The 26,701-nt window shown below is 38.2% G+C and overlaps 1 protein-coding gene across 4 annotated transcripts in view; it reads left to right on the top strand.

The window, feature by feature from the left end:
- Window positions 1-26,701, top strand: part of PAK1 (p21 (RAC1) activated kinase 1) — a 154,551-nt gene that overhangs the window by 91,792 nt on the left and 36,058 nt on the right. For all 4 annotated transcript variants that reach the window (XM_053203734.1, XM_027039617.2, XM_015073877.3 and 1 more), the window contains exons 3-5: window positions 14,712-14,812; window positions 15,513-15,660; window positions 18,915-18,952. In XM_053203734.1, coding sequence (XP_053059709.1) covers window positions 14,712-14,812; window positions 15,513-15,660; window positions 18,915-18,952 — 287 coding nt within the window. The remainder of the gene's footprint in view (window positions 1-14,711; window positions 14,813-15,512; window positions 15,661-18,914; window positions 18,953-26,701) is intronic.

Genomic DNA, 26,701 nt, shown 5'->3' with positions numbered 1-26,701 from the left:
CCCATGGTGCTTTTAAAAAATAATAGGTGTCTAGGTCCTACCCGGACTTTTGGAGCCAAAATTACCAGAGTGGTAGTTTTAGGTCTCTAAAGAGATTTGGGAAACGAGAAAGAAGAGTCTTTGTGGCCTGCAGTAGTGGTTGAGATTTGAGCTGGCAATGGTTAGAATGCTTGTGGGCATTACCTAATGCTGACCTCCAGCACGGCTTCAGTGTGTGCCTGGGGAAATGCATAAATAATTGGAAGAAGCTGTAATTGAAGGCCTGTAATAGGTGGCGCTGGGTTGCAGAATTCTATGTGGGAAAGCCTGGTACCTGTGGTTGGGGTGTGGAGCCTTTGGCTTATTCTAAGAAGTCCTGCAGCATTTAGTTTGGAATCTTTTTCTGGCTGAATTTTCACAACCAAAGTGGAATTCTCCAGGCTTGGGAAGAGTTGAGCAAAGTTAATTTTAAAACTGAACTACGTCAGTGTTTATCTCTCCCAAGTTTGGAGTGTTTTACTGCCTTGAGCTCAGATTAACTCCGCTGAACCAATGAGAGGTACTTCTTAAAAATAAATCTTTTTAAAAAATAAATAAGGCCAGGGGCGCCTGGGTGGCTCAGTCGGTTGAGCGTCTGACTTCGGCTCAGGTCACGATCTCACGGTTCATGGGTTCGGGCCCCGAGTCAGGCTCTGGGCTGATGGCTCAGAGCCTGGAGCCTGCTTCCGATTCTGTGTCTCCCTCTCTCTCTGCCCCTCCCCCATTCATGCTCTGTCTCTCTCTGTCTCAAAAATGAATAAACATTAAAAAAAATTTTTTTTTAAATAAATAAATAAATAAATAAATAAATAAATAAATAAGGCCAGTAATTTGTGCTGAAACCCGGATGGCTATACCGCACCATAGGATTTGGCAGTGTCAGCCTCATTTCCCATGCTGTTTGAAAACCAAATGGACTACAGATAGGGTTAAATCAGGATGTGTGAGGTTGCAAGTTTCTTTTTCTACTTTGTTTCTTCAAGCTAGTCATCTCTAGTTACATGACATCAGGATGATTCTTTCTTTTTTCTTCACAGCCACAGTTTGTCTTAATGAGTAGGTTGGGAACTCTTACTCTGCAACTCTCTCACATTAATGATAACTCATTCTGTAAAGCTCTTTAGCTTATAAAGCATATACATTTTCTTTACCTTAGTTGATCCTGAAATTAATAATAATAATAATAATAATAGTAAAATAGTAATAACAAATAGTAATAACACAATAGTAATAACCATAAAATGGTAACAACAATAACCCAGCTACTATCTATTGAATGCCTATTAATTTCCACACAGTATTTTAGGAGCTTTGATGTTTGTAAAATATACCAGCCCTTTTAGGTAGATAAATATTTCCATTTTGTAGTCCGTAAACTCAGGTTCACAGTGATTAAGTAACTTTCCCAAGGTGATCTAGTTAGAGGGTAGCTGAGTTGGGATTGAAGCTGATTCCACTGTAAAGCACTGATACTCTTATGCTTAGCAGGTCAACAACTTGCCCAGGGGCACATGCTGCATAGTTGTAGTGCATGGAGTCTGAATTTGAATCATTGTCTCTTGACTTCTGGACCATACCCTTTCATTCTTCTAAGTCTTTGGACACCATATAGTGTTTGAGGGCTCCCATCCTAGAGATATTCATACAAGCGCCTTTAGTAGAACTGATTTGGTTGTTTCTTTTGCTTTAAAACATTCATTTTGCATTGAATGACATTCATTCTATCACTTACTGGCATATTCATTTAGTCTGCAATATGGGGAAGGCACAGTGCATACAAAAGAAACCATGTTGGAGTTTAAGCACTTGAAGTTGTCGCCATTGCCCATCCCTGACTTTGAGACTTTTGGTAACTTGCTTTACCTTTCTTAGCCTCAGTTCTTTTACCTATAGTATTGGTACACAATAATATTTATCTCATAGAACTGTTGTAAGGATTATGAGACTAAAGATGTGAAAAATGTTACGCAAAGTAAGCCGTGTTAAGACTTGGTAAAATTTTGGTGGCTATTATTGCTTGCAGTCATAGTTTTCTTTTGGAATCTTGTGATTAACACTTCAGAGTTGTTACGATATTTACAAAATAGCAGCTCTTGACAGGGTTCCTCTAAGGTAGAATTAAAAAATGGTTTTGGGGTAAGCTACCTTTCTCTGTCCACATATAGGTCTGTATTTCCTGTTGGTTGAGATAGGGCTAATGGGAAGGCCAGATTAAGCTATTTTGGGCATTGAGACTAAGCAGACCCAAGAACAGGTTTCCCAAGAAGTTCTCAAGAGTTCTCTGTAATATCTGTCAGAAGCAGGAGTCTAAGCTCTGGATATGGGCTTGGATCTCTGGAACAAATAATATATTTGAAACTGAGGCCAAAAAGGTAAGCCTCTTAAAACTACAAATCTTAGATACTCTTCATTTCTTTCTTATTCTAATTCTCTCTCTTTTCCCTTTTTTTCCCTTTCTTCCCTTCTTCCTCTGTGTTCTCTGATTCACTTACATAGTTTTTGTCCACAGGGTTGGAAGCACTGATGTACATATGATACTAGGAGTTTAGCTTGGCAACCAGTTATATGTTCAAGATTTTCTAAGGAATTAATAGTATAAAGTATTCTGTTTGGGGTTTGGTTCCTCCTGCAGTGTTCTCACTTACTTGTTGTATGGCCTTGGACAACTTCCTGAACTTATCTAGGCTTTCCTGTCTTTAAAATGAAAAAGTTGGAGGTGCCTGGGTGGCTCAGTCGGTTAGCATCTGACTCTTGATTTTGGCTCAGGTCATGATCTCATGGTTTATGAGATTACACCCTGTGTCGGGCTCTGTACGGACAGCGTGAAGCCTGCTTGGAATTCTCTCTCTCCCTCTCTGCCCTTCCCCTCCATCAAAAATAAATAAATAAACTTTAAAAAAATAAATAAAATGAAAAAAATTGGACTAAATGCTCTGTAAGTTCGTATGTGGCTCATGAACCATGGTTTCTTATAGGTCCCCTCATTGAACTTTCACCTTTATTTGTAAAATGCACGCTTCAGAAGTGTACAGTTTAGTGTTGCATTGACCACATCTATGTGGCCACTAACCTGTCCAACAAAAAAGGATATAAGCAGCCCCCTAGAAGCTCTGTTCGTTTTCTCTTGCAGGCACTAACATCTCTCTCTTTCCCAAAGGTAAACCCATTAATGAGTTGCTATACACAGAATCATACAATGTATATTCTTTTCTTTGTCTTCATTTGATTAACACTGTTTATAAGATTTATCTGCAATTTTACATACAGTTTAGCTCATTTCCATTGCTATATAATATTCTCTTATAGGATTATTTTCCATTGTACTATCGATGAACATCAGGTTGGTGTCAGTGGTAGACTCTTATGGGTAATGTTTTCTGATCACACTTGTGCATATTTTTATAGATGTATTCACACTTTTTTGTTGAGTACATATACATAGTGAAAATGCTGGATCATGCAGATACTCATGCTAAACTTTGGTTGATAATTAAAAAATTCAAAGTTCAAACACATGGCTGTTCAGTTTATATTCCCACCAGTCATGCATAAGAGTTGCACTTCACTTTTTTGTCACCACTTAGTTTTGTCAGTCTTTAATGAGGTTGAGCAGCTTTTCATGTTAATTGGCCATTTGGATATTCTTTTTTGTGAAGTGCTTATTCAAGTGTTTTGCCCATTTAAGAAAAAAATTTTTTTATTGATTTTTCAGGAGTTCTTACCTAGATATAAGCCTTTTGCCAGTTGAATATATAGCAAATATCTTCATTTATGCACTTAATGGTATCTTTGATATATGTATGACATGGTGTCTTTGATAGAATTAAATATAGCTAAATGTATTACTTCCTTTCTAATGTTTTCTGTTCTGTTTTTGGAATCTTTATCTACTATAAGTTATGAAGATTTTTCTATTTGAATTTTTGCTATGTTCATATACACAATCCTATTATCTGTGAATTGTGATAATTTTGTTTCTTCCTTTTTAATCCTTCTTCTTTTCTTTCCTAGTTGCACTGACTAATACCTTCAGTATTGTGATAAATAGCAGTGACACCCTTAATCTTACTTGTAATCTCAGAGGAAAACTGTCAACATTTTACCATTAAGTTTGATGTTGGTGCTAGTGTTTTTGGTAATTAGCTTTTATTAGATTAAATGGATTCCCTTATAATCCTAGTTTGCTATGAATGTTTAATCACAATTGGATATAAAATTTTAGCAAATACATTTTCTCCTTTATTTTGTTCTTCTGGCATATTGCATTTACTTTGTTTAAAATACGGAGATATAATTCATATACCATACGGTTCAGTGGTTTTTAGTATAGTCACAAGATTGTACAACATCACAATGCTCTAATTCCAGTACATTTTCCACCACCCTAAAAAGAAACCCTGTACTTCGCCATATTTCCTTCTTCCCCTTGGCAACCACTAATCTACTTTCTGTCTATGGATTTGACTTCTCTGGACATTTTATATAAATAGAATCATACAATATGTGGCCGTTTGTGACTTGCTTCTTTCACTTGGCATGATGTTTTTAGGTTCATCCATGTTGTAGCATGGGTCAGGACTTCATTTCTTTTTACAGCTTAATAATATTTTGTTGTATGGATATACCATTTATCTGTTCATCAGTTGAGGGACATTTTGGTTTCTGTGTTTTGATTATTTTGAATAATGTTGCTATGAACATTCACTTACAAGTCGTTGTGCAGATCAAGGTTTTCGTCAGATTCCTCTAGACTCATACTTACTAGTCATCATAGAAAAATGTGCTAGCAGCAGCAGCAGTTGTCCCAGGCAGCCTGACGTTTGTGGCCTTGGGATCTGGGACTACCTGTATCCTGAGTTTGCTTTATTTCCTCCATTGTATCATCCCTCAGTCCCATGCTTGGAGTACATCTCTAATAAGAGCTTATTAAATTTGGTTGACTTGCTGGGCAGATAGAAAGCTGGGGCAAAGATCACTGTTTTCTGGCCCTTTGTTTATTCTGTTTCCTTCTGGAATGCCCTTTTCCATTTCTGCCTGACCAACTCCTGTTTATTCTTCATGATTTCTTTCAGGTATTATCTTCTCCAGAAAGGTGATTTTTACCTACCTTTATCTATACCTGAACATGGATCATTGACCTATTTTGCAGATTGAAGACTTGACCTAAGAAGAAGAAAGTGACTTTTCTAGGGTCATAAAGTGAATTAATGGCAAAGATAATACTGGATCCATCCTCCACTGACTCCTAGTCCAGGACAGATTTCTTTTAACTTCCTGACCTCAGTGTTCTCAGCTCTGAGATGGGGATAATCTATGCTGTCTGGTTCTTGGAGTTGTTGTAAGGAGCCAGTGAGGCAGTGACTGTGAAAAGGCTTTGTGAAGGGCTATACACATGTGAGTGTGATTGTTACTTCCAGTAAGGCATTCATTGAGTGCCAGGTAGCTCTGTGACTAGGTGGCTTCTCCAGTTCTGTCCTGCTTTCCTGCCTCAGGTGTCCTGTTTCCTGCTGATGCTCTCCAGTCAGTGACTACTCAGCCTAAATTGCATGGCACGCAGGATAAATTCTGCCCACTAGGGTTCTTTTCCCCCCTGTACTTCCCTCCTCTCCCACTTCAGCCAAGCCCTTCTTTTCTTATACTCGTTCTGCTCTGTGTTAAACTGTTATTTCAGTAAGTAGTTGCTTCCAGTCAAATCAGTCAGTAAGGATCAGAGGCTATCACAAAGGGTAAAAGACTTGATCGGGTGAACTGAGTCTTACCACCATATGCTCTGTGATACAGTGAGTCAGTTTACTTCTTAGGGCCTCTTACTTCAGGAAGTAGAATAACAGACTCTAAGGTTACTTCTTAATGTTTTGGGGGTGTTCTTGAATTAACCTATTCTGTGTTGGGTCCTCAATGGAAGATTTGGAAGTATAACGATCATAATTAGAAGCCATGATTATGGTCCTCAGGAAGCTTACATTTTAAGTAAAGGAGTAAGTCTTTAAAATAGCAAGGAATCATACAAGACAGGAAATGACTAAATGCATGGTGGTGTGGCAGACTCAGTGTCTTGGGAATTCACAGAGGGAGGAAAAGTCAGGAAGAAGTAAGTGGGACTTGGACCAGTCTTTAAAAGATGACTGAGAATTTGACAGGGAGATTGGGAGGAAGAGCATTCCAAAGTAAGGAGAAGAAAAAGAGCAAAAACTTGGAGGTGGGAATATGGGAGGTATATGCAAAGGTTATGGGACAAAAAGTGACCAGTGGAAGCCAACTTCAGCATTACTCTGTATGTTCATGTGTTAAATGATTTCATTTCCTTGGGGCTCTTTTCTATAGATTACTCATCCTCTAAGCCCCTCTCTTTTTGTGTCTCCATTACTGGAGTTTCTTTTGTATTTGACATTCTATGCCTATAATGGCATGTTATATAGTATATTAATAACATAAATCAGAAATGATATGTAAAAATATAAGGTATAGAAGTATAAAATACAAATCCAAATAAAACATAAAAGGGGCGCCTGGGTGGCTCAGTCCGTTAAGCGTCCGACTTCAGCTCAGGTCATGACCTCACAGCTCGTAAGTTCTAGCCCCTCATCAGGCTCTGTGCTGACAGCTCGGAGCCTGGAGCCTGATTTGGATTCTGTTTCTGCCTCTCTCTCTGCCCCTAACCCACTCGCATTCTGTCTCTGTCTCTCTCAAAAATAAACATTAAAAAAACAAAAACATAAAAGTTGTTTTTCCCTACCATCTTTTAAATGACTAGATCAGGGGAAATTTAGGAACAATAAGCAGTTCCAAAGCCCTGCAACATGTCCCATGCATTCTAGCTATGAGTAAGACAGATGGACTTATGTCATAAATGACTGCTTTATTTGGGTCCTGCTAAACTCTTGGCCTTTCCTTTCTAAAAACAGCTGCTTCTTGAAGGGAAATTGCCAAGTGCTGAATAGCTTAAACTCTAGCAATTGGCATGTAGGCAAATAGTTCTTATTAAGACACTGAGGAAAGGAACTTTGGAATCAGACTTGGGTTCAAATCCCAGCTCTTACTAACTGTGTGAGCTTGAGCAAATTATTTAATGGTTTTTGTTTGTTTGTTTGTTTGTTTTTTGTTTCTTCATCTGTAAAATGACAATCATAATAATCTATCTCATAGGATTATAAGAATTCAGGAAAAGAATGTGTTAAGTTATGGTATCTTACACGTGGTAAGTCCTTATTTAATATTATTTCTTTTCCTTTTATACCAAAGTATATTTTCTTGACTCAACTTGAAATTCTTTAGGGAAGGTGAAAAATAGAATGTAAAGGGCCTCGGCTTTGAAGCCACACCTTTTGAATTGCAGTCACTTCAATAACTGTAGGCAAGTCTGTGCTTCAGTTACTTAATCTATAAGTAAAATTAATTGCCCCTCAGGATTGTGGTAATTACATGAGATGATGTGAATGGAGTACCTATTAAAAACTGTAGGATGCCATGTCAAGAGGAATCCAGCTACAGAGTCTTGAGAGTATTCATCCCTCTGTTTTCATAGACTCATGGAATGTAGGAGCTAGAAGGGTCCTTAACAATCATCTCATCCATTCTCTCCATTGTTCATATGGGAAAGCTGAGAATCTGGACTGTATGGTGTGTAGAGGCAAAACTGGCCTGAACTCTAGAACCTTCTTGTTCCTCCCACCACATTTTTCATCAGGATTTTCATTTCATCAGGGTTACCCAGTTATCCTGGCTGGGTCTGTGGAGACATTAGGACTTCAGAATTTCTTTGGGCCAGTGTACTGAGCTCCCACAGAGCAGGGTTTTCAAACAGGACTGATGATGGCTGGGTAACAAGGATTGTGAAAGTCAGGTCAGATCTTGTAAAAATGAAACATTTATTCCTGTCCTGGAAAGAATTTGCCTGTTTTAGGCAGATTTCCTTAGACTCCTTGCCAAGTTGAGTTAGGTATGTGGTTATTTGTTACTTTCTTCACTCGCTGTCTGTACACCTGTTTTGTGCCAGGCGTGTGCTAGCCATTGAGGATCCATAATGAATTGGACATGGCCCCTGCACTTGGGACTCAGTGTGGTTTTTCCCAAGAGAAACCCTTAAAATAGGCAATTACTATAATGGTGCTGTGGGAACAGAGCAAAGGGTGAAGGACTGCCAAACCTAGAGATCAGGGAGGACTTCAGAGAAAAGATGACCTTTAAGTTGAGACCTGAAAGGGATAAATAAAGGCTGAGGTAGCAAGGGAAGGGAAAAGGAAAGGCAGGATTCATAGGTAAAGGGAGTAGCTTGAGAAAATGTGAAGAGGTGTAAAAGAACCCATTATGTTTGGTGACATAACTGATTCAGTGTAGTTGGTGTAGAGTGTGTGAAACATAAGTAGCAGGAGGTTAAAAGAGCGTACAAGTTTGTAGAGTGGAGCTTCTGAAACTTTTTTGTTTAATAGCATAGTTTTAAGTTCACAGCAAAATTGAGTGGAAGGTATCCAGATTTACTATATACCTCCTGCCCTCACATATGTACAACCTTTCCCACAATTAGCATCTTGTACCACGGTGGTGCATTTGTTTCAATTGATGCACTGACATCAACATATCATGTTCACCTTAGGTCTGTATTTTATGTTAGGGTTCATTCTTGGTGTTGTACACTCAATGGGTTTGGACAAATGAATAATGACATATATCCACCATGATAGTATCGTACAGAGTAGTTTCACTGCCCTAAAATTCCTCTGTGCTCTACTAATTTATCACTTCTTCCCTCCTAACCCCTGACAACCACTGATTCTTATGCTGTTTCCATAGTTTCGCCTTTCCTAGAATGTCATATAATTGGAATAATACAGTTCATAGTCTTTTCAGGTTGATTTGTTTTCCTAGTAATATGTATTTAAGGTTCCTCATTGTCTTTTCATGGCTTAATAGCTCATTTCCTTTTAGTGCTAAATAATATCCCATTTCCTGGAGGAACCACAGTTTATTTATCCACTCACCTACTGAAAGATATCTTGGTTGCTTCTAAGTTTTGGCAGTTATGAATAAAGCTGCTATAAATATCCATGTGCAAGTTTTTATGTGAACATAAGTTTTCAGCTCATTTGGGTGAATAGCAAGGAGTGCAATTGCTGGATTGTATGGTAAGAGTGGGTTTAATTTTGTAAGAAACTGCCAACCTGTCTTCCAAAGTGACTTACCATTTTGGATTCCTGCCAGCAAGGAATAAACACTCTTTTTTTAAAAAATTGTTTAATGTTTATTTATTTTTGAGAGAGAGAGTGAGAGAGAGAGAGACAGAGTGTAAGCAGGGAAAGGGTGGAGAGAGAGGGAGACACAGAATCTAAAGAAGGCTCCAGGCTCCAAGCTGTCAGCACAGAGCCTGACATGGGGCTCAAACTCATGAACCGTGAGGTCATGACCTGAGCCGAAGTCAGATGCTTAACTGACTGAGCCACCCAGGTTCCCCAAGGAATAAACATTCTTGTTGTTTCATAGCCTTGTCGGCATTTGATATTTTCAAGGTGTGTAGTGGTATTTCATTGTCATTTTAATTTGCAATTCCCTAATGACACATGATGTTGCACATCTTTCCATCTCTATATCTTTTTTGGTAGTTACTTGTTCAGGTCTTTTGCCCATTTTATTAATCAGGTTGTTTGTCTTATTGTTGAGTTTTAAGAGTTCTTCATATATTTTGGATAACAGTCCTTTATCAGATAAGTCTTTTACAAATATTTTCTTTTATCTGTGGCTTGTCTTCTCATTCTCTTGATTCTCAAACTTTTATATGCACATGAATCGTTTCTGATCTCATTAAAATTCAGATTCTGATTCAGTAGGTCTGGTTTGGAGCTTGAGATCCTACATTCCCAGTAGTCTCCCAAGTTGTGCTGATGCTGCTTGGAATATCAAGACTATAGATCACCTTGGCTGCTGTCTGCATTGGAGGGGACCAGAATGCAGGTGACAGGTGACTTTTAGAATGATCCAGGCCATAGATAACAATGCCTGAAAGGGGGTGGTAACAATGAAAATGGAAAAGAGTGGATAAATTTGATTTCTGTATAGCAGAGGAAATCATTAGTAACCTGGGGACTGAATTTAAGAGAGATGGGGAGAAAGAGGAGAGATCACATAATCATGAGCAGCGGTAGTCTATAAGAGGCAGAGTGACAGAATAGGAGGGCCTTGTGGCTGGGAGTCTGAAGACCCCAGTTCTGGGTGCAGGTCTGCTTCTAACTTGTGACCTTGTGCAGGTTATTTAACCTCTTGGAACCTCTGTTTCTTCTTCTCTCAATAGGCACCTTAACCACTGCCCTGCTCATCACACAGTTGTTTTCAGGTTCTGGTGAAATAATATATGTGAGCACTAGAGCATGATACAAATGAAGGTGATTATCGTAATTCAAGTGCTATAAGGTATACTGGTACTTTCTTTGCCCAGGAATGTTCAGTCTGGTAGTGAGGTTCAGACAAGTCAACCTGGAAAGGTAATAGAACAAGTGGATCATATACATGCATGCAGCTCTCTTGAGCATTGGGGCCTTAACTGTGGATTTGGCCACCTGTTTTCGTCTACAGCCTATACTTTAAAAAAATGATTTGTATTGTAGTGTAGTTGACACACATTACATTAGTTTCAGGTGTACAACATAGTGATTCAAGTTTACACATTATGCTATGTTCACAAGTGTAGGTACCATCTGTCACCATATGGTGCTATTATAGTACCATTAATTATATTCCTTATGCAGTGCCTTTTATTCCTGTGACTTATTCGTTCCATAGCTGGAAGCCTTATCTCCTACTCCCCTACACGCATATTGCCCATCCCCGACCCCCCTCCCCTCTGGCAACTATCAGTTTGTTCTCTGTATTTATAGCTCTAATTCTGCTTTTTGTTTGTTGATTCATTTTTCTTAAAGATTCCACATATGAGTGAAAATCATATGATATTTGTCTTTCTCAGTCTGACTTATTTCACTTAGCATAATATCCTCTGGTCCATCCATGTTGTTGCAAATGGCACTATCATCCCTTTTTTATAGCTGCATAATATTCCTGTGTGTGTGTGTGCGTATATAAACACACACACCTACAGCTTCTTTATCCATTTATCTATCAATGGACACTTAGGTTGCTTAGATACATGCACATATAGGGGTGTGTGTATCTATTCAAATTAGTGTTTCTGTTTTCTTTGAGTAAATGCCCAGTAGTTCAATGGCTAGATCATATGGTAGTTCTATTTTTAACTTTTTGAGGAACCCCATACTGTTTTCCACATTGCTGTACCAATTTACATTCCCACCAACAGTGCACAAGGTTTCCTTTTCCTCTACATCCCCACCAATACTTGTTATTTCTTGTCTTTTTGATTTTAGCCACTCTGTCAGGTGTCACATGATATCTCATTGTGGTTTTGATTTGCATTTCCCTGATGATGAGTGATGTTGAACATCTTTTCATGTTTCTTGGCCATCTGTATCTTCTTTGGAAAAATGACTATTTGTGTCCTCTGCCCATTTTTAAATCAGATTGGTGTGTGTGTGTGTGTGTGTGTGTGTGTGTGTGTGGCGTTATATAAGTACTTTTTTTAAAGTTTATATATTTTAAGAGAGAATGCATGTGTGCACCTGCTTGTGTGCAAGTGGGGGAGGGGCACAGGGAGGGAGAGAGAGAGAGAGAGAAAGAGAGAGAGAATCCCAAGCAGACTGTGCACTGTTAGCACAGACCCTGACGTGGAGCCCTATCTCATCATGATCTACGAGATCATGACCTGAGCTGAAATCCAGAGTTGAGCACTTAACTGACTGGGCCACCCAGGTGCCCCTCACTTCTTTGCATGTTTTGGATATTAACCCCTTATTGGATATATCATTTGCAAGTACCTTCTCCTATTCAGTAGGTTGCCTTTTTTGTTAATGGTTTTCTTTGCTGCACAAAAGCTTTTATTTTGATATAGTCCCAATAGTTTATTTTTGCTTTTGTTTTCCTTGCCTTTGGAGACAAGGGGAAGTGTTAGAAAAATGTTGCTACGGTCAACGTTGGAGAAATTATTGCCTGTGCTCTCTTCTAGGATTTTTATAGTTTCATCTCTTACATTTAGGTCTAATCCATTTTGAAATTATTTTTGTGTTTGGTGTTAGAAAGTGGTCCACTTTCATTCTTTTATATGTAGCTGTCCAGTTTTCCTAGCACCATTTATTGAACAAACTGTCTTTTCCCCATCCAAATTCTTGTCTCCTTTGTCATAGATTAATTGACTGTTTAAGCATGGGTTTATTTCTGGGCTCTCTGTTCTGTTCCATTGATCTATGTGTCTGTTTTTGTGCCAGCACCATGCTGTTTTGATTGCTATAATTCAGCCTATACTTTTAATCTGATCTCCAAGGGTAGGCTCAGACAAGCCTGGCATTCAGCCTTTGTCTGACCCTAGCCAAGTTCTTCAGTACTGCTCAGTGAATTTTTTTAGAGGTGAATTTTGGGCTTACAATGTTTTTGTTTGTTTGTTTCTGTTTTTTTGTTTTTGTTTTGTTTTTGTTTTTTGTTGTTGTTTGTTTGTTTTAGCTTTGCTGTCATGTAATCCTGGGCATTTCTAGGAGGGAAAATGTCTTGTCATGGAGCCAGGGACTTTGGGCCTTGACTGTGACTGTATGTAACATAATGTCTACAAGGAGAAAACTCTGGTGATTTCATTGAGAGATTGATAGTGGGGAACACTGGAGACTTAGGGTTCCTGGGCTTTCTTTGCTGACTTGCCTTAAAGAGAGGATATTCTAATCTTGCCTCACAGGCCTATGAGCCTCCATGGCCAATTTATAATGTTTTTAGGATAGACTTGTCACTGAAACTCAGGAATGATAAAGCAAATTATTAAAAATAAGTACTTATGTTTCCTTACCTATAAAATGAAGATGTTAATATCTGTTTCGTAGGGTTGTATGGAGTATTTGGTGACATATGATGCGTATAAAATTCTTAGCACATGCTTGGCACATGTTAAGAGCTCAATTAATAGTAGCTTTTGCAGTTAGCTTCTGAACCCAGTTCTCCCAGGTATGTGTACGGAGTTCCCTGGAAGTTTAGACCAGATGGCCTTCTCCTATGTCTTCTCCTTAGAACGTTGAAGGAGGAGGAGCCTTCGTTGAAGGGATAAGGAGGGTTTCTACAGCTCTTTAAAATTTGGGCTCTGTAGGTCCCCATCTAGGAAGAAAGATTATCTGGCTGAGCCTTGGAAGCTGTTTAAGCCTGTTTCAGTGGGATTACATTTGCAGATGGCTGCTGAAGTCTAGCCTGATACCAAGACCTTGAAACTCCTTTTAGTTGGAAGAGGGTTAGATTTACTAGAGCTTCTGTAACTAAGTACCACAAACTAAGCAGCTTAGACCACAGAAATGGATTGTTTCAGTTCTGGAAACAAGAATTCTGAGATCAAGTTGTATGCAGGGTTGGTTCCTTTTGAAGGCTGTGAAGAAAAATCTGTTTAATGCTCTCCCTTAGCTTCTGGTGGCTTGCTGGCAATCTTTGGTGTTTCTTGGCTTGAAACAGCATCACTCTGACTTCTCTGTTCATCTTCATATGGTATTCTCCTTGTGTGCATCTGTCTCCACATTTCTTATTTTTGTAAGGACACCAGTCTTATTGGCTTAGGGGTCCCTCCTACTCCAGTATGACCTATTGTAACCTAAACTAATTATATCTGCAATGCCCTATTTCTAAATAAGGTCACATTCTGAGGTACCTGGAATTGGGACATATGAATTTGGGGGTACATAATTCAACCCCTGACAAGGGTACTTTGCTTTAGCAATACAATTCTTTAACTATTGAAGCTTTTTCTGCCAGGTCAGCAGGACCTCTGTGAACATCTACTTTATGCAAGACGTTTGATGGGAGAAAGATGACTACATCTTTTTCTTTTAATGATCCGTTAAGGTCCTAGCCTAGAGATGCAGCACAGCATGGTGGTTTTGAGCTCAGGCTCTGGGCCAGACTGCCTGGGTTTGTGCCTGGATGCTGCCAACTACTAACCATGTGATCTTGAGCAAGTAACTTAATCTCTGTGCTTCACTTTCTTTATCTGCAAAATAAGGATAGTACCTAACTTCTAGGGTTGCCATGAAGCTAAAGTGAATTCATACATGTAAAGAACTAAAACTGTTGCCTCGTAAGTAAAACTGTTGCCTCGTAAGCACCTGATAAAATATTAGCGATTTATATTATTAAAATACCACCCAGACCTAAAATTCTGTAATTTAGGGAACCTTAAAGCAGTCCATAATCAAATACCAAACCAGTGGGATGTAGGTCATAGAAGCTCATAGAATGTAGGATGTCAGGGCTGGAAGGATCTTTAGATACCATCTGCCTTAGCTTTCTCTTTGGAGATGGAAAAACCAGTGTTCAGAAAAAGAAAGTTACTCACCCTAGATCAAATGGCTCATTAGATCTGAAGAACATTTGAAGAAAATTCTTTCTATCCCTTTCTTACTTTAGTTCAACAAAAAAATAAGTCTTTAATCATGTTTTGAGCACCTACTCCAATCTAAATGTAGCATTTGGCTTGTCAATACATATGTGAAGTAGACGGTCCTTAGCCTTTAAAGGAGCCTACAGCTCAAAAAACAGTTAAATGAGCAAAAAAAAAAAAAAAAAAAAAAGTAATAATGTCCTTGTTTTTTATTTCCTTTTCTCTGTTTCTCTTGCAGCAAATAAAAAGAAGGAGAAGGAACGGCCAGAGATTTCTCTTCCTTCAGATTTTGAGCACACAATTCACGTTGGTTTTGATGCTGTCACAGGGGAGTTTACAGTAAGTCCTGGGTCACGGAAAGGCCTTTGATCTTTGAGAGTTCTGACTATGTACTATGGGGGTACATAATTCAACCCCTGACAAGGGTACTTTGCTTTAGCAATACAATTCCTTAACTATTGAAGCTTTTTCCGCCAGGTCAGCAGGACCTCTGTGAACATCTACTTTATGCAAGACGTTTGATGGGAGAAAGATGACTACATCTTTTTCTTTTAGCCTTTAAAGGAATTAAAGGCTACATTTAGACTTGAATTTACATATGACTATGTAGATTCATTTTTTACCCTAGTATTCCTGATGCCTCTGTCTTTGCCTGAGATCCTCATTACTATGTTCTTATATTCATGAGAGGGACATTTTCCTCATCTCTAAAATTTTATCAGAAAACGCTTTGAATCACCATTTCTTAAGTAGACCTTAGTTAAGTGGCTCCTTGGCACTGATGATATAAAGACAAATCATACATGGTTCCTGTTCTGAAGGAGGAATAGCCTAGTGAAAGGGCAAACATCTCAAGAAATGACTAATCCAATGAGATAGGTATTATAAAAAAGGCTTATATAGAGCTCTGAGGGTATAGAGAGAAAGAAGTAACTAAACCCGTCTTTAACTGCCAGCAGGTATTAGAGTTAGCTTTGATTTTCCTTCAGGATCCCCTCTAACTATGCCTTCCTGACAACGTTGTATGTCTCTCTTATAGGGAATGCCAGAGCAGTGGGCTCGCTTGCTTCAAACATCAAATATCACTAAGTCAGAGCAGAAGAAAAACCCACAAGCTGTTCTGGATGTATTGGAATTTTATAACTCAAAGAAGACCTCCAACAGCCAGAAGTACATGAGCTTTACAGGTATGGGGATTGAATCCAGAATAGTCTAGGGAAAAAAAAAATGTTTTCACCTGGATGGAAAAGCTCCACATGCCTATTGGTATGGGGTAAGAGGAGAAAGTATTGGAAAGAGTGGAGACAATACTTTAACTAAGATGGACTTTTGGAATTTGAGAGCCAAAATGATGAGTTTTTGCATCAAACCTGAGTATTTTGAAACTGCACCTTCTTTATAAGTAGCATGGTATATGTATATATAGCCTCGAAATGGGAATAATAATTTCTGTCTCCAGAGAGTGTAATGAGGAATAAATGAGCTCACTGGTATGGAAGTTATTTATAGGTTGTAAACAGCACCATGGAAATGTAGCTATCATTACCATTATTAATTTTAATATCATTGTTATTTAATAACACATTTCATGTGTATCTTTTAAGTAGGCAAGCCCAATTTCTTCCTCAAGGAATTAATTTTTATCACTCAGATGTAAAATAGGCCAGTAATAATATATGTTCTTTAGATGTACCTCTCCGTAACAGACTGTGTCTTTCAGTGTTTTTAATGGCAGAATTGGGATTTGAATCCAGACCTCCTAATTCCTAGACGAGCACCTTTGGAGTTTACTATCTGCTTCTAGGAACTCTATCTGGAGCACCTCCTCCCATAGCAGGGACATTTTCCTTTTCCTGGATATGTTATTAGAAGGCCTACATTTCCAGAAACTTGCCTTTTATAGTAGCATCTTAGAATGTTAGAGCAAGATGTATCATCCGTATATACTACTTCCAGGTCCTCCTTGTTTTGTAGACACTAAAGCCAAGAAAGACCTTTCTAATATGGCTAAATTAATGGCAGAACTGGTCTCTTAACTCCAAGTCTGGTACTCTTTCCAGTGTTCATGCTGTCTCTTTCAAAGAGCAGTATTGTTGGGGAAGGTGAGAACCAGGATGAACTAGCCGATTTTGAAGGATGCTTTCCCCAGCAAGTGTCTGGCTTGTATCAAAGGGCACAGATGGTGAGGATGACAAACTGCAGCTTTGCCCATGCTGCCATGGTGGTACCCAGGAGAGGGTCATGTGTGTTCCCAGCAGTATTTCCTTCCTCACGTCTGGCTCTGTTGGCTCTGTCTCACTTCTCTCATTGAGGGACTGGGTCATTCCAAGGAGGAATTAGGGTTGAGAGGTGCTGGGTGGGAGAGTTTTCTAGTCAGAAGATTAGAGTTTATGTTTTAAGGTGTTTGTCATGAACCTCAGATTAGAAGCTGGCTTTGAAAGTCTTAGCAGCAGAGTCTTTGGAAGAATCTCTGTGTTTATGTGTACGTGTGTGTAGACGTGTACAAGTACCAGATATGTATATGGAAGCATAGCTCTGTGGGTTTGCATACGTTTAGAATTAAAGACCACTTAGGTATTCATGAATTAATATGTATATAGATACACACATTCAGGTAATTGTGTATATGTTCACCTTTGCGTGCATATATGAATAACAGTATATATGTATAGAATGTTTAGATATGTGTTCATACTTCTTCCATGTATATAAATTTACACACACGTGTATATGTAAATGTGTGTGTGTGTGCACGCACATGCAAGTGCAGAATTTTTAGTTTTTTAGAAGTTGAAGACCAGGGCCATTTCTAGGCAATATTGTATATTTGGCACAGTTTTTTTTTTTTTTTTTTTTTAACTTTCATTCAGTATTGAGAGACAGAGCGTGAGTGGGGGAGGGGCAGAGAGCACAGGAGACACAGAATCTGAAGCAGGCTCCAGGCTCTGAGCTGTCAGCACAGAGCCCTATGCCGGGCTCAAACTCACGAATGGTGAGATCATGGCCTGAGCCAAAGTCGGCCGCTCAACCAACTGAGCCACCCAGGTGCCCTTAGCACAGTTTTTGTTTAATGTCATCTCTCTCCTTTACCTGTTTCCCTTCTTCTCATACTATTGATTCTGAGAGTGCTACTTTAACTTGTATATGCTTGCACATGAATTATCTCACTGATTCTCATGATGGTCTTAGGGGCTTGGTATGGCAAGGACTATTATCCCCAGTTCACAGACTCAGAGAAATTAATTAGCCTCAGAAAAACGGAGTGATTTACTCAGGGTGAATCAAGTGCTATGTGATGGAATTATGTTTAGAGTATATCCTGAATTGATTTCTCCTGGGTATAGCTGGCTTTTCAGGGTTTAAGAATATATTGTCATAGCTTATAGGTTCATGGTTTGTCATAGGATCAAAGAAGCTGTACCTGACACTTTCTTATATGATGGAATTGGGATCTTGGACATTCTCTGGACTTGGTTTTTGGTGAGGAATATGTTGGGTTTGGTAGACTATTTCTCCTTAATTCCATTGGTGTTGAACTGGCTAAATCAGTTTCTTCTAAGGCCTGTAGGAATTAAAGAATAAACCAAACATAATATTTGGCTTTTAAACTTATTTTCTTGCTAAGATCTCCATTGAGTCTATGTTTCATATTTCATTAAATCTAAGATATCATTAATTCTAAACCTGCATAATTATTTTATATACCACTAAAGAGAAAAAAGTTGCCAATTAAACCATGAAATGCCTTTGATTATAGGACACATCTCTATTTCATAGATGTTAATGTAAAAAATTTACATTTTGGAATCATTGAACTCTGGTAATTGCCTCATTGAGGAAACTTGAATTTGTTCTTAGAAATAAGACCCTGCCTTAAATTAGACTTGACATGATTAATGCTTCTCTTTTCTTAAACTTTAGTTTTTCTCAGTTTTTCCCTATAGGGAATAGACATGCATGTAGAAGGATCTTTTCTAAAAGTTGAAGCCACAAACTGGTCATGATTTATCATGGATAGCTCAGGACATGAATTCTTTTCCATTTTCTTAGATTGCAGGAAATTTCCTTGACCATTGAGACCTGATGATGATACAGTTGATGATGTGGACACAGTTCTGACATAGTATTTAGAATTAGACCAGGATTCAAATCTTGACTCCCGTTTAACCTGTGTATACCCTGGGCAAATTACTTAACTTCTCTGAACCTCAGTTTCCAAATCTATAAAAGTAGACATAATAATAGTACTCAGAACTGTAGTGAAGATTAAAGGAGGTAATGTATCTAATGTGGTTTAGCCTGGTGTTGGGCCCATAGTACTAGTAATACCATTATTCTCTCAGCCTGGCAAGTGCTTGACTGGATAGGCTTCCTTAGCCCTCAAGAATGGATTAATTGTAGTTGTTTACTGACTGAGTCCCTTGTCTTTTTCCCTTTGCAGATAAATCAGCTGAAGATTATAATTCTTCTAACACTTTGGTAAGTCTTAATTTTCTTTATTCTGATATGGGCAGACCTGGTGGTTAGTGATCCAGACTGTGTGGTAGATGCAGAGCCTGGGCTGGAAAAAACTCATCTTGGCTACTGCCCCTCACCCCACCAGGCCTCATAGTTTTTACCTATACAGTAAAGGAACTGGACTTAATAAACTGTTAAGTATCCCTTCCAGATTTAATTTTTTAGTGTTCCAGAAATCCTAACCTTGGAACCAGAACTGGTTAGACTCAGTTTTTCATTTGTAGCTTTGAACCTTGGAAAGCCAAGTTGCCTTTCTGAGTTTCAGTTTTTTCATCAATAAAATGAGAATGATACACTTTGCCTTAGCTAGACGTGTCTTCAAATACCTGAATTTAGAAGAGAATTCCCTCTTTTTTGTTGGTATGGTCTACAAAACCAGGATTAGGACTAATTGTTGAAGGGAGCAGATTCTGTTCATTTAAAGTCATTCATTCTGTCCTCTGACATTGTAGTGACTGCCTGTCACTTGAAGGGATATTACACTGATGAATTGGCTGGGAAATAAAGCTAGATGATCTCATTCTCAAAAATTTAAAAATAGAACTGCCTTACAATCCAGTAATTCCACTACTGGATATTTACCCAAAGAATATAAAAAGACAAATTCAAAAATTTTTTAAATGTTTATTTATTTTTGAGAGAGAGAGAGACAGAGTATGAGCAGGGGAGGGACAGAGAGAGAGAGAGAGAGAGAGAGAGAGGGAGGCACAGAATCCAAAGCAGGCTCCAGGCTCTGACCTGTCAGCACAGAGCCCAATGCGGGGCTCAAATCCATGAACTGTGAGATCATGACCTGAGCTGAAGTCAGATGCTCAACCCACTGAGCCACGTAGGTGCTCTTAAAAACACAAATTATGCTGTTTATCGCAGCATTATTTACAATAGCCAAATTATGGAAGCAACCTAACCATCCATTGATAGATGAATGGATAAAGAAGATGTGGTGTATATACATGTGTGTGTGTGTGTGTGTGTGTGTGTGTGTGTAATATTATTCAGGCATTAAAAAAGAATGAATTTTTGCCATTTGCAACAACATTGGTGGAGCTAGAGTATTATGCTAAAAGGAATAAGTCAGAAAAAGACAAATTCTATGATTTCACTCATATGTGGAATTTAAAAAACAAATGAACAAAGAAAAAATAAGAGAGAGAGACAAGCCAAGAAACGGACTCTATAAGAGAGCAAATTGATGGTTACCACAGGGCAGGTGGGGGTGGGTGGGTAAAATAAGTGATAGGGACTAAGAGTACACTTATCATGGTGAGCCCTGAATAAGGTATACAATTGTTGAAAACTATTGCATACTGTATGTCAACTATACTGGAGTTAAAATTTAAAAAAAAAAAAAAAAAGCTAGATGACCTTAAAGGTCTCTCTGCCTCTCTCAACTTACAAATTCCATTTTTCAGAGCAGATAAAATGAGATGCTGATGTTTGAAAGAGTCTTACAAATAGTACGCCTATGATATGTATAAGTATACTGCTATTCTTTACACCTGATGTTTTCTCTTATACAGAGGTGGTTTTGTCATATTGATTTACTAAATATTTACAAAATCCCCACTCTGTGCCAGGTCCTGTGTGGAGAAGTGACAATATAGGAAATAAATCAGTCATTGTCCCAACTCCTAAGAGTGTCCCAGGCTTATGAAGGCACAAACAGTTACATACAGTACAGTGTGCTAAAACTTCATGGGGCCAAGGGTTATGTCTGACTTGTTAATTGCTGTATCCATGGCATCTGGCAAGTAACCATTTACTGAATGAAAGGTTGGATGTTTAAGAGAAAACTTCTTGATTGTAGAGTCTGAGCTTAAGGAGTTTGTTATGTAGGGCAAGAATTAAGGAGAGATGAGGATTTTCCAGACAAAGAGAAAATAAATACCTCATGCAAAGACAAGGAGGTTCACAAGGTATGCTTTAATTGGGAACTGCGAGTAGTTTGTTATGATTGGAATGTGAAGTGTGAATGGACTAGAGGTAGGTGATGAGGAGGAATGGTGGCAGGTCAGATCATGTAGAAGTTTTATCTTTATCTTAAGAGTAATGAGAAGTTATTAAAGAATTTTAAGCAGGGGAACAGTAAGTTCTCACACAATACTGAGTCACCATTAAAATACTTTAATCCATGCTTCCAGCAGTAGACATTGATTTACTTGAGTCATTTATATTCCTATCAATCATAGAAAAATGTTCACATGTCCATTGCCTTTGTAGCATACTGTGTCCTTTTGTAGTCACTACTTCTTTTAATCCTCACAGGAGTTTAATGAGATGGGTTATATCATTGTTTCATAGATGATAAAACTGAAATAGAGAAAGGGTTAATGACAGTAGGTATCTGATTCCCAGTCTGCATTGCTTTCCCCTGAAAGCAATGGAATAATCTTTCTTTTGTCAGATGGATGTAATTAAAGGAGGGGGAAGAATTTGTAAATGTTAAGATCTTTGGGAGTTTCTTCCCATTACAGAGCAGCAAATTATTGAAGAAGAGGCCTAAACAAAGATGAGCTGTGCTTTGTGGCTCAAATGTGGTTATGCTTTTATAGGAGTGATGGCCGTCACTATCACGGCCTGGCTAATGTGTGCCGGGCACTATCCTAATAACTATGTATGGTTAGTGTGATTAGCCCTCACAGTTACCTTGCGAAGAAAGCATTATCCATCCCCATTTCACAGGTAGAAAAACAGACTTTCCTGAAGACTCATAATTAGTGATGGTGGCAGAACCAGATTAGAACTAGGGTCTTCTGAGTCCCAGTCCAGGATTCTTTTCACTGTGTCAGGGAACCGAGAAAGATGATGTCAGAGAGGTCTTACAAAGGAGACTACAGTAAAGCCATAGCTATGTTATTCGTACATGAAGAGCAGGAGCCCTGGGGCTCATGCCATATGTCAGAGGGCATAACACCTGCTTGGTAAACACCTGTGCTGGTTTACTATCTAAAATTAAAACTACTCAGTCTGTCAAGGACATTTCCCCTCCCCCCCCCCCCCCAATTCATAACATTTTTCCCTGTGATTCAGTATTCTGTATTTCTTTACTAGTTTTACATGGGAGATTATGGTTTGTTTTGTGGTAGCATGTCATTATTTTCCATATTGGTTTCCCATATCATCCCACTTGATGTGTGAAATAATTGGATAGGATTGTTATTCTCATAACACAGGTTAAGAAGTTGAGACTTGGAGTTTAAGTGACTTTCTCCCAACCCTTGAATAAAGTAGTAGTAGAAACCAGTACAAAATCCCATTGTCTTGAGCATGCATTTATTCATTCATACTATAAATATTTACTTAGCACCTTCTTTGTGCCCAGGTGCTGGTGATACAAAAATGAATATGCACTATCTTAGTCCTTGAAGAATAAAATTAACAGCAGACTAGAGGGATGAGGGCTGCAAGAGAGGTATGAATAATGTATGAGGGGGGTTCATATTTGATAGAGTGATTTATTCTGCCTGGTAGTGGAGGGAAGTTTGTAGAGAGTTGTCGGTCCCTAATGATTTATTCATTAAAAAAAAATCTTTAAGGTTCCTTCTAGCACTGAAATTTTGTTACTTGTGGCTTAATGGTTTGAGGTCTGGCTTTCAGATTCTATAGCATGTTAGCACATGAATTCTCATTTATAAAATGAACAGCTATTATGTGATAGGCTCTTTAGGTGTTGGGGCATCAAGGACTGGTAAGGTCTTTGCTCTTAATTTCACAACTCAGTAAAAAAAAAAATTCACAATTTAGTGAGGAATCAGAACATGCAAACAGGGATTTATAATATCTTGTCAGGTAAACACAGGTAATGAATGATACCAGGCAGAAAAAAGGGAAATGCTTTTTTGTCTGAGGTAGCATGAACAAAAGTCAAGGAAAGGATCCATCGTGTCAAGCCAAAAACCTTGAACTGTGTGTTGGAGCTTTATATAGGAGATTGATACAGCTGGATGTGCATTTTAGTCTAAACTAACATCCTTGAAAGATTCCTCTGGAAATTGGATCAGAGTACTAGAATGAATTCATGTATCTATCTCTCTTGCTATCACAGATTTCTTTTTTTTAATAATTTTTTTAATGTTTGTTTATTTTTGAGAGATAGAGACATAGCGTGAGTGGAGGAGGGGCAGAGAGAGAGAGAGAGAGAGAGAGAGAGAGAGAGACAGAATCCGAAGCAGGCTCCAGGCTCCGAGCTGTCAGCACAGAGCCCGACATGGGGCTCGAACCCATGACTGTGAGATTATGACCTAAGCCAAAGTCAGATGCTTAACTGACTGAGCCACTCAGGTGCCCTTACCCCAAATTTCTTAATTTCAGAAAAGATATATTTAAAAAATGAATACAAAACAGTGCTCCAAAACAAAAACGGGACATAAATAAACTATTGTCATGGAAGATAGAAAGCAAAGATCAGATTGATGACAGCAGAAAAAACCACAGCTTAAAATATGTGGAAAAGAAAACTCCTAGGAAGATGAGAGTAGTTGAGAGAATACATATAAGAAGCAGGAAGGAGTCCTGGATCATCTTAAAGGGTAAATTAAAAATTAATGAAAATTCTGCATTTGAAACAGAAAGGACAGTCTTCATCTTACAGTGAGCAAAAGGTAGCAGAATTTTGATCCTAAGCTTAAGCCAGATAATTTTGTCCAGAAAGTAAACACCTACTTGAAGAGAACTCCTGCTGTAGTATAGGGGCCTAAGACAGACAGGGGCAGAGCAGAACCTGAGTTAACTACAGATCTCTACAGCAGTATGAAGAAGGAGGAAAGGAAAAGTAGCTCTGCAGTGGAAGCAAATGCATTAAATTCCTCCATCCCAAGATGGAGATACTTTTCATAACTGGGAGAAGAGGAATCTCAGTCTTATGTGCTCTTCCATGCCAACATACCCTAAAGTGAGGCTTGCCAGTAACCACGTACAGACGCCATAACTCATGTAGAGACTGTATCAGACTTTCCAATCAGAGGAGAGGACAGTGGAAAAACAGACTCACAACTGTAGAGGAAACTCATGCTACTCATGTACACTGTTCAATCTAGTTTTTCACTTATAAGTGTGAATAGAAAGCCCAGGATCTCTAGATACTTAAGGGAAACAAAGCATTAAAGGGAAGGATCAGAAACAGAAAGTAAAACTGGCCCCAGAGGAAATAGATAATTAAAAGGATTTCCAAAAAAATATATGGTATATTCACAGAGATTTTATAGATGTTGCATCCACAAAAACAGTGCTATTAGATTAGAGGATGAAAAAGATTTCTTAGAAATTAAGACTATGATTAAAGAAATCCAGAGGATTAAAAAATACATATAAAAGTGAATTAGTGATACAAAATATAAAGACACTGGGAAAATAGGGGAATAAGGGACAAAAGGGGGTTACTTAAGGAGATTCAAGAAGAATTATAGAATTGGGGCACTAAAGTAGAAAAAATAACCAAAGGCATAATAGAAGAAAAATCCCTCAGCTAAAAAAAGCGTGACTCTTCCGATGAAAGGGTGTACCAGTTATCAAGTCAGATAACTGCACAGACCCCAAGGATGAAGAGAAAGATCTTCAAATCTTTCAAAGAGAATATACACCTAATGTTCCTCATTAACAATAGTGGGCCAAGGAACAGTATCTTCAGAGGTATGAGGAAAAGTTATTAGACCCAAGAATTCTGTGCCTAATCAAACTAGCACTCAAGAATGCATGAGGTCAAAATAAAGACCTACACAGATACAGATGTAATTACTACCCACAGATAATCTCTGAAAGGCTAAACACTGAATAGTAGCAGTAATTACCTTCAGAGTTGATGGTGATTAAGAATATTCACTTAAAAATAATTTTTACCCAAGTATTAGATTAAAAAGTCAAATAGGACTAAAATTCTTGTAATTTACAGTTGTTCTGGGATCTCTCTTCACCATTGTCTTGACAGTCCCTTTGTATTTCTGTGTTGGTGTTGCTATTTTCTTTATGCTGTGTCTTCCTTATTTTTGGTTTACTTTTGCAGTTTGGTGGAACTCATCTTCCAGTAGCTTTGAGAAAGTAAATGGGAAGTAAATATTTAATGTCTTCCAACTCTCAAAATGGAGCATCTCTATTCTACCCTCAGATTTGATTGATATACTTTGGCTGAGTCTAGAGTTCTAGAATGGAAATAATTTTCCATCAGTATTTGAAAAACATTGCACTTTTGTCATCTAGCTTTCAGCATTGGCTATTGAAGTCTGAAGCTGTTTTATTCCTGCTTTTTTGTATCTGGCCTTTTTTTTTTTTCACTTGAAAAGTTTGTGGCATTTTCTTTATCACCATTGCTTTCAAATTTCGTATTTATATCCCTATATTCATCTATTTATTTTGCAAGTGGCTTTGTGGACTCTTTCAACCTTGGAAATTCAAGCCTTCAGTTTAAGGAAATTTGCTTGGCTTATTTCATTGGTGATCTCTTCTGTTTTCTTTGTTTCTTCTTTCTGGAACTCCTGTTATTTAGATTTTGGATCTCCTGGACTGATTCTCCATTTTTCTTATATTTTCTCTATTTCCCTTGCCTTGATTTTTTATTCTTATTTTTGGAGACTTCCCCAACTTCATCTTTCAGTCTGTCTATTGAATTTTTAATTTCTGTTTTCATGTTTAATTGTGAAGAGCTTGCTTATTTATTTATTTATTTATTTATTTATTTTTAATTAAAGTATTCCGTTCTGTTTCCAGAATCAGTATCTTTGCTTATCCCTGAGATGAATGATAGGCTTTTTAAATAAAAAAATTTTTTTAAGTTTATTTATTGTTTAGAGAGAGAGAGACAGAGCATAAACGGGGGAGGGACAGAGACAGAGGGAGACGCAGAATCCCAAGTAGGCTCTAGGCTCTGAGCTATCAGCACAGAGACTGACACAGGGCTCAAACTCATGAACTGTGAAATCATGACCAGAGCTGAAGTCGGATGCTTAATCAACTGAGTCACCTAGGCACCCCTAGGCTTTTTTTTTTTAATATATTTTTCTCCCTGTCTAGTCTGTTTATTCCAAGTGTCCTTTTTTTCCCCATTCATTTTGGTTTCTTCCTCTTAAGTTAGAAGTACCCTGTGGATATTTGGTAATCCTTGGGGATATATGCCCATATTTATAATTGTGGCACTAAAGACTTTAATAGAATTTTAAGCTCATTGTTTGTGTCATTGAATTGTAAGTATATAATTATAAAATGTATACCTTTAAAAGTAATTTGGGGCACCTAGGTGGCTCAGTTTATTAAGCATCCTACTCTTGATTTTGGCTCAGGTCATGATCTCATGGTTCATGAGATCAAGCCCCGTGTCAAGCTCTGTGCTGACAGAGTGGAGCCTGCTTGGGATTCTCTCTCTCCCTCTCTCTGCTTCTTCTCTACTTGAATGTGTACTCTTTTCTGTCTAAAAATTAAAAAATTTTAAGTAATTTAATAAATTTTTAGAGTTATGCAGTCATTGCTATCTAGTTTTTTTGTTTGTATCGCTATAGAGTAATCCAGCTGGACCATTTGCTGAAACCTTCTGTATTTTATCTTAGAACTGAGGCTGGTAAGAAACCAAGAAGGATCTTCTAATCTGCTTTGAGAATAAAAGTTAGACTCCTAGTGTTCTAGGAGCCTAGAAAGGGAAGCGGGGTAGGGGTCTCAGCATTCAGTATATTCTCTTAATTACTCTGTTTTTGATTTGATAGTCTTAACATTTGACTGTGCCTGACA

Source organism: Acinonyx jubatus, chromosome D1 (assembly GCF_027475565.1).
Source record: "Acinonyx jubatus isolate Ajub_Pintada_27869175 chromosome D1, VMU_Ajub_asm_v1.0, whole genome shotgun sequence".
NCBI classification, from domain to species: domain Eukaryota; kingdom Metazoa; phylum Chordata; class Mammalia; order Carnivora; family Felidae; genus Acinonyx; species Acinonyx jubatus.
Note: the sequence above shows the minus strand (reverse complement) of the source record. Positions and strands in the feature narration are given on the sequence as shown.